The following is a 9,001-nucleotide window of genomic DNA, read 5'->3' as shown; positions in this document are numbered from 1 at the left end:
CCCTCAGCTGCTTACCCTAATTTTTAAAAGCCCCTCCCAGAGAAAAAACCCTACAGCAAGTCTTGCACAGCAGGAAGGCCACACGCAAAGCCAGAGAGTTGCCGAGACCACACTGTCTGCCGCAGACAAGACAAGACTGAAGACAATCTCAGCTCATGTTTCTCTGCTGTTAATAATGAAAAATAAACCTGCTTACCCTCCAGTTCATTCATTTCTAAGGTCACAGTGTAAGGATAAGCAAATAGAAGAGTAAACACAGGCGGAGAAATGTTATTTTATTTTTAAAAGATAAATAAAAAGTTTTCTCCTTAAATGTATTTATTTATTTTGTTTAGACCTAGTTCTGCCCTGAAGAGCTCCTTTCTGCTTGAAGTGAAATTATCAAGCCGGTCTAATGAGGGTCTGAGATTATTTTATGCAAATAATCATTCAGGTCAGAATAGCTGACAAAAAGGCATTTTAAGGTTTTCATAATTTCTTTTCTAAAGTTATACCACACAGTTGTAGCTTTCTTGTGAACATTAATTTATTAAAAGTTTTAATTTGCAGTTTCTATTTATGTATTGATTTCTAATTTACTACTTGATCACAGTAAATTTCATTTCCATTCTTACTTATTCCTAAGAAAATGGTTTTCAATCTATATATATGTATATATATATATATATATATATATATATATATATATAATTCAGTAGTATGATTTTGACAGATAGTACATGAATAAAAAAAAATATTTTTTATAGGTGCTGAATAAAGAAAGCTTATTATGACCACTGCCAATACTACTGCTTCTTTGGAAATGTAGAAAATATTTATTTTTTCTATTACATTTATTTGTAAGATTACCTATCTTAAACCATTGTTAGATTGAAATCTATTTTGTCTTTAAAACTGTAAAAAATACTCAAGTTAATATTAAAAGCACTTTTTACATTTTGTTCTGAAACATAAATAAATTAAATATTATTGATTAATTTGTCTAAGTTTAAAAGAATACTTAATTTAACAAATGTAATAATTCAAGTGCTGTTAAAAAGATAAAACAGAGATAGGTAGAATAGAAGGTAGAACAGATACTGATATGATTTTTCTCCCTCATTATTATGCATGCGATTATGCTTTTCAACAGTCAACAATTACCCTAACACTTGATTCCAATCTGACATTCAAGGGGTTTGTACAAGAGATCACGGGAAAAAAAAAAATAAAATAAAATAAAAACGCAATCCCTCTATGACAATTTGAAGCCTCAGATAATTGCACAAAATGTCACATAATTGTTGAAACAAGTCAAAACAACACGCAGCCCACACAGCATTATGCGCACTGACATCAAGTCCATTTCTGCAAAGTTCTGAGTCATTTCCTTCAGTGCCAAATGGTAAACAGTGCAATTTCCAGCCCCTCCTGCTGTGAGCTGTCACTCCGCCTCAACTGGTGTTATATCGAAATTCTTTGTAAATTAGCATCACCTGGGGCATAAAACACATAGGAGCTGACTGTGGGCTTCAGCTGGAGCAGACATTAATTAGAGCAAATATGTGTCATATGCAGAAATATTATGTTTTATATAGTTTTAAGACTCAAGCCATGTGGAAAGCTGACCCCTTGTTAGGCCTGTGGACTCCTCTCCACTCTCCCACGCAGCAGTTAAACGAACTTGAGTATTTCTGCAGTGACAGACTCTTTAATTGTGCTTCTCTCATACAATGATATACTAAGCGAACAATGCTTTAAACCAGTGTCATTTTTGAACCTTTATTAGTGTTACAACCACACAGAGAAACATTTACAATGCAATTTTTCCTACCTGAGTTTCTCATGTTTGAATCACATGGACAGATTTGGCTTCTCTAACACATATGGCGAGATCACTCTACTCTGCAGCAATTGAAGATAGCAGGAAAAACAAAAGAGAAAAGAAAATCCTCCAGAAAACAAAATTGTATCAGTTTGCCTTTCAAGGTGCTCGGGACTTACTAAGAACCTGAGTCAAAAGTGTTTTATGTCAATAGCAATATGATCAAATCTGCTTTCTAGAGATATAACAAAAACACAAGCCATTAGAAAAAGCAACTTGTCTGTTGACAAAAAATCTCACATTTATTGTATTTGTTAAACAAGTGTTGAACTTTACATCAGTCTTAAGTGATAAGCCCCTTATGTTTACATAAAAAACATGAGCTACAGTACAGCATGTATACCAGTGCGGGAAACTATTCACAAATTTCCCAATTTATTTATTTATTCATTTTTTGAAAGATTTTAATAAATAAAATACTTAAACTTGAGCGGAAGAACTACATTTAAGATAAAAACTTTATTTTCAAAAGTCGGTTTCATCTCAGAAGCGCTTTCCCATCCCTCTGCTGTGACTGTTAAAGAGATCCATTTCAATCAAAAATATTAACAAAAAAATGTGCAATGAATAAATCACCTTGACTGGGTTGTTGCAGTCCCCTTCTACTAAAGCAAAGCTACTTTGGCAAAATCGGATAAAGATATTCTAAGGGACAATATTAATTCAAATGAAAATAAAGGAACTAAACAAAATATTGGTCATAAATTGAAAAAAAAAGATAATGCATTGTTTGACTGTTTTCTTTTAATAGGCCTTTATGCTCAAACATACAACCTTGAACAAAGTGTTGGTACCATAAACAGATGGTATAACATATGTGCAACTTTTACACAATAGTCTCTCAAATGTTAAAATTTTGCAAATAAAAGTTTTCTTTATAATTATGCTTTTTTTTCCTCCCAACCCTATGAATTCTTATTTTACACTAGCAATACAACAAAATATATATTTGAGCAGTTTTTCCTTGACAACAGTTCAAGGAACAGTTGAGAAAATATAAGGCCAGGGGCTTGATTGCTAGTGGTCATACAATCCAAACTTGATGGTGATGGGAAGCAGCCAGGACCTGATATTCCTTTTCTAACAGTCTGATCAGGAAATATTTTATTTTTTACAAACATGTCCATGTCCTGGTCCAGGGGTGTAAAAACAAAAACAAACAAAAATGAGCTTAGATTTGGGGAAGTGTATGTACAACCATTGAGAGGGAAATTGCTGTTTGGATGTCACCTGTAATTTTTTTTTTTTCCTTTTTTGTTCTTTTTGTAATTTTTTTCAATTTATTTTATGTTTTCACACCTTCAGTTTTCTCAATAACTCAACAGCAGCAGCACATTTAAATACATTGTTGGCTTGTCTCTTAGAATTGAAATCTGACTCTTCGTTTTATGTACAGTCTCTTGAAAACATTGCGCTGCCGTTTCTGTGCCACAGGTCTCTGAGTCTGCAGGGAAGGAGATGGAAACACGGATGGCTGAGGGAACGTCTGCAGATGCCAAGCGTGTGTGTGTCGTGGAACTGCTGGGTTCGCTTAAAAAAATAAAATAAACAAAAAAAGAAAAGAATGGTCCTGCCTTCAATGTGTAATGCCCTGAAAGAAGTCAGGGTTTGTGTCAGGGCAGCAGGGCTAAGGGGATGATTTAAATACATTTAAAGGCTTGTCACTAACTGCATTTGTCCTTCTTGTACATCACCTTCAGGGATGCAGTCTTCTTTAGTAACTGGAATAATGTAGCCATCACTGCTCCCTCTGCCTATCTGGTAATAGGCTTGGAGCTGGTGGCCTGCCCCTAAGTTGGGCATGCTTTTGTAGTAAACGTCCTCATTCTCGCTCCCTTTGATGGGGGAGACATCCTCCACGACATCGGGGCTGCTCTCAGGGCATGGAGAGTCTGTAATATTGGGCATACTCGTGTACAAAGAGTCTCTGTTTGGGGACTGCGCACTGTCGTCAGGGTTGGTGGGTGTCAGTGGGCTGACAAAGGTATCGACTCCTCCGTCGGTCCTCACCTTCTTCTGGGGTGCGTACAGAAGCGAGTGAGTCCGCTGGGGGATGAGTGGCGCTTCCAGCTCCTGCTGATGGTGCAGCTCCAGGCCCACCGCGTTGCCCATGTGGACCAAAGATGAAGTGTCAGCCACAATGGCGTCGTCCTCGCTGCTGCTGCCACCTACCACCGTCACCTTGGGGGGAGCCCGCTCCGTGTGATGGTGATGGTGGTACTGCGGCGGCGGAAGCTGCTGGCGGTGGGGCGGGTGACGTAAACTGGAGTGCTGCTGCTGTTGGTGGCTTTTGTTACAGGCACGCAGGTTGTTGTGCACAAGCTCAGAGATGATCATTTTCTCAAAGGCAGCATCATCCAGGCTGAGTCCGCAGTCCACTACCTGCACACTGTCGCCAAAGTCCCCATTACGGAGTGAGTAGCTATTGTTAAAGTTACCATTTAGCGGTAGAGTATCCATTGCACTTGTATCCCTCACCGCACTGTTCAGTGAGTGCCCTGGAAACAAAAGGAAATATCAAGGGGAACTACATTAGTCATCACTAACAATCATAAAAGGAGAAATAAAAATTTAATGCTGTTTAGGATGCAGTTTTTTGTAAAAACAAAGTTAATTTAAGCCATGCTTTAAATCTGTTAGTTGGGTACAATCCTTAACATACAATACATAAACATGCAGTTTATTTGCAATGAGAAATTTTTGTATTTTCTCATGTATACATTTCAACTTTCCCTTTGAAAAATCACTGTAAAAAAGCAGGGCATTGTGCATTAAAGTCTGTCACATATGTGACAAAGCAATGAAAAAAGATCCCAAACAACATTAAGAAACAGATCCAAACACTAACACAAGACACCGGCAACAGGTTGATGTATAGGTATGAAGCGACAAATTGGCAGGCTGACACATACGGGATCTCTAGCAACTAATAGAATTTATGTGGTAAAGTAAATAAGAGGAAGGAAATGTAGGGGAAATATGACAAAGACAGAAAAGGGAAAGTAGTTATGTATATACATGGGACAGCCATCTGTATTCTCACTACAAGGGGAGCCCACAAGCAGCACTCCACCATCACCACACACAGCAGGTGAAAAGACTCACTTTAGACAACTCACATCATGTCTGTCTGCTCAGGCTATCTGGTCTAAGAGCAGCTGATGTACAAAAAAAAGTAAAAAAAAAATGATTTATTGTAACATGGAGAATTGCTCAAAAGAACAACAAAATGTAAGATAAAAGTCTTAACTGCAACAGAGCAAGAGCAAGGGTTCAGCAAATAAAACAGGCTTTAAACTGCTTTTATGTTTGTGGATCAAATGGCAACAAATATGGTGCCTTGAAAAAGCATTCACATCCTTTTATTTTTGTTTTTATAACATTACTGCCACTAATTAATGTATATTTTATCCAGATTAAATGTAATAGACCAACATAATAAAGTGCATAGTTGTGAAGTAGACAGAAAAGAATAATGAAAGTCTGACAATGGGGCATTAACCCATTTTAAATTGGTACAAATTGAAAAAGCATGGCAAAACTCCCAGGACGTTGTAGCTCACAAAAAAACGTTTTTGAGGCCACTATGTATAAAGCATGGTGGTGGCACATGATGCTTTTCTTCTGCTGGGATTTGATGGAAAAACAGATCGAGCTAAATACAGAGAAATCATGAAGAAAATCATGATTTTAGAAACTGCATACGACTTTTGACTGGATTAAAGCTTCACCTTCCAGGAGGACAATAACCCTAAATATACAATCAATGCTACAATGGAATGGTTTAGAGCAACACATGATGGCCCTGTTAAACTTCACACCGTCATGCAACTGTAAATCCACGACAAAACATGTTCATGGATTTTCTCCATTATATGTGATTTCACTTTACATAACTCAGAATGAATAATGGCCACAAATCTCAGTCTTTTAAACTGGTACAGACATACTGCTGAAGGACTTACAGTTACTACTGGCTCAATAGTTGTAACACTAAAGCAATGACTTAAATATACAAGCAACACTTTTCTAATTTTGCATCATTTCCCTTCCACTTCACAATTATGAACAACTTCAGCTTTTTCCTACTGAATTCATGTTAAAAACACTGATGTTGAAAAGGGCTAAGAACACTATTGCAAGGCATAATGCTTTGAAGAAAAGTCCCATATTCTGTGACTTTATTGTGGTACACTTGCTGCCTGTTAGTTGGCAGGTTGTGTACCCAGAGCTGGTAAAAAGGTCAGAGATTGCCCACAGCCCGGCACTTGGCATCCGTCATTGTAACAGTTCCCATTGAGACCCAGGTCATTGGGAGAACAGCTCAGGACAACACAGCCACTGCAGAGGTCAGATGTGGTTGTGTTAGGAATGTCTCAAAGCATAGAGGTCATGGAAAGCAACCCTACGAAATGTAAATATTATTTATGTCATGATTGAGAGAGGAGATAAGGAGAAAAAATGTTCTCTGCAATGGCTGGTTTCCTTCTTGTAGAATAATAAGATTTAGAGAACCAAGGGAACTTATGTTTTGAAATGGTTACTATAAAGAAAAAGAGTAAGGAAGAAGACAGTGTGTGTGGAGCAGTTTTAGATGAGCAGTCTTTGGGGAATCTTTTCAAAGTTAGGAAAAAGATGAATAAGTCCTGAATGAAAAAAACAGGAAATGGAACAGCTGCTGCTGTGACATCTATGTGTTAATGCCTGCTAGGAGGCAATTTAGTGTCCAGACAGGTGTTGTCTGAAAGACTGTGACAGGAATAATACTGGACACTGAGACTGCTGAGTGCCACACCAGGACAACTAAGACAGACAGTAGGGGGTGAGGGGGGAAAAGGAAATATCTTTATAAATGGTTTTCTTCTTTAAAAAATAAAAACAACAATAAACATATTTTTGGTCAATGAAAAACAAATCAAACAAAGAAAAGCAGAGTAGTGGGCAAATTCAGGACAAATCTATCAGGAGTTGAAAGATTCCTTAAAGTGATCAAATTTAGCTATTTTGATTTAGATTGTTTTTGTGAACCACTTGCTCTCCACTTGAGTGTGTGTTAATGGCCTAAAGTAAACCAGTGATTGTGCCGAGGGTTTGGGGTTGTTTTAAATAAGCATGCTGAAAAAAATTTACATTTGATAGGCAAAGTTAAGTTTTACTCCCATACTTGTCTCTCTGAAGGTCACTAAAGGGAAGCACAGGGGAAAAGCACAAAACATAACAAAAGATGCCACTTCAGTTTGAAAAAGGAACAGCACATACAAAAACATCACAGCCTTATCACTGTTATATATGTTCTGATGCCATATACAACAGAAATATAGTGATCATTACTATTTGCACAGGCATACTCTAGCTCCTAATATTGTATTTAGACACTGATAACACAATGCATACAAAAAAGACATAATTTATTGGCAGCCATGGTAAAGATATGATGGTGCATTTAAATGCAGCCGTCTTTAAATCTGGGTTGTATGATCTCAAACTTTAAAAAGGAGAAAAATCTCATTAAAAATATATATCGCTTTACGCAAAATTTGCCATGTTAAATCTACTGGCACCCCTACCAACTATTATGAAATAAAAGTGAAGCATTTTTTAAAATGCATACATCACACTGGTCATCATCATACCGAGTGCTGAGAGGAGCTCTTCATTAGCAATCAATATGAGTCCCGGAGATATTTCATTTTTCAAAATAGGAAAGATAAAATAACACACCAATCAAGAAATATTTTGATCTTAATTAAAATTGTATGAAGTGATGTAAAAACCATCATCTCTTAGTTCTTCAAAATGGGAAAGACAAGAGAGCACACCATGTAGGTAAGCAGATGTGTGTTATCTTAAATTAGTCAAGGAATGGGTACCGAAAAACCGTTGAAAGACCTTGTTTGTTTTGTTTTTTTTACCTATGAACTGGAAAAATAAACCCCCAATCTGTCAAATGTCTGGGAATAGTTAATACAGAAAAAAAAAAAAACTAGATTTGTCACAAGAAAGCCTGGACGAGAACCCAAGTTCGTTTTGTCACATATCAAGTATTTTTTCATTCATATGAAATTGTGGTGCTGCCATAAATAATTCATTTTAAGGGTTTTTACACATCTTTACCAGGGCTGACAATAAATATGGAGAGCACTGTAAATTCTTGGAGTTTACCATGTTTAAGAAGTAGCACAGCATGAAACAAATTGCCTCATATGTTCATGGAAATAAATCTTAATGACCGTGCAGTTTATACTACAGCTTCAGGTCTACACCACTGTTTACATTATCTCGAGGCAGAATGCGCAGTATCTCTTTCCCATCTTAATCATTATGTCCCGTTAAGAGAAATATGAGAACACACCGGCTGGATATAGGTGAACCACAAAGATCTATGTCATGCATGACACAATGTGAGTGTATTACTTCTATTTGGGTTTTTTTTTTTGTTTTTTTGCACACACACACATTTGATGAGCACATTATCAAGTCTTACGGAGACAGTGATTTAAACGGAAAGACGATACTGCTGAACATCCTGTGTTTCATTTCGCCTTCTGAACACTTGACTGAAGACATCAGTGAGGAAGGGGGAGAGAAAAAGAACAAAATATATATATAAAAAAAGGCAGAATGCAGGTGAAAGAATTAAATAAGCACACCTGGTGAGTTAAACACTGGAGCTGTGGGGGTGTTACACACGACTGTCTCAGCCAGTAAGGTGTTATAAGGGTTGTTAGTGCCTTGTGGTCGCAGGAGAGGGTTTGTTAGTAGGTAATTCCCAGTCATTCCTGGAGTGGCAAGACAGAGGAGGAGCAGGTAAGTTTGGCAGTTGTCTGAAAGTGTCATGGAGAACAGAAAAAAAGGCAAAGAATCTGACTTTGTCTTTAAGGGTGAGCCTAAATCTGAAAGTAGGGATTTTAATTAAAAGTTTCCACTCAAGGCAACAAGGAAAGGAAAAATTCCTGCACACATCTTCTGCTGGTGCCTGCCCCCCTCCCCCCATTCATTTGTTAAGTGTGTTACAAATCCTTCCTAACCCATTTATTTACAAACTAATTTTCAACCAACTATGCTCATTATTACATTCTGTCACAAGTGTGTTTCATAACTCACTTTTAGTTATTATGTTGTGCAAGCTTCATTTTT

General features: G+C 37.1%; 1 protein-coding gene across 39 annotated transcripts in view; it reads right to left on the bottom strand.

The window, feature by feature from the left end:
* Positions 1–1,747: 1,747 nt before the first annotated feature.
* adgrl2 (adhesion G protein-coupled receptor L2) overlaps positions 1,748–9,001 on the bottom strand; it is a 125,103-nt gene continuing 117,849 nt past the window's right edge. For 12 of the 39 annotated variants that reach the window (XM_023339573.1, XM_023339576.1, XM_023339579.1 and 9 more), the window contains 3 exons: positions 8,515–8,643; positions 7,029–7,046; positions 1,748–4,362 (listed from right to left, as the gene is read on the bottom strand). In XM_023339573.1, the coding sequence (XP_023195341.1) occupies positions 3,515–4,362; positions 7,029–7,046; positions 8,515–8,643 (995 nt within the window). In that variant the 3' untranslated portion in view covers positions 1,748–3,514. Of the gene's footprint in view, positions 4,363–4,969; positions 5,023–6,994; positions 7,047–8,514; positions 8,644–9,001 lie in introns of those variants that run through there. The other 27 variants (XM_023339585.1, XM_023339586.1, XM_023339610.1 and 24 more) reach the window with 17 other exon arrangements.

This window comes from Xiphophorus maculatus, chromosome 9 (genome assembly GCF_002775205.1).
Source record: "Xiphophorus maculatus strain JP 163 A chromosome 9, X_maculatus-5.0-male, whole genome shotgun sequence".
Classification (NCBI taxonomy): Eukaryota; Metazoa; Chordata; class Actinopteri; order Cyprinodontiformes; family Poeciliidae; genus Xiphophorus; species Xiphophorus maculatus.
The sequence above is the reverse complement of the archived record's forward strand: the minus strand, read 5'-3'. Positions and strand labels throughout refer to the sequence as shown.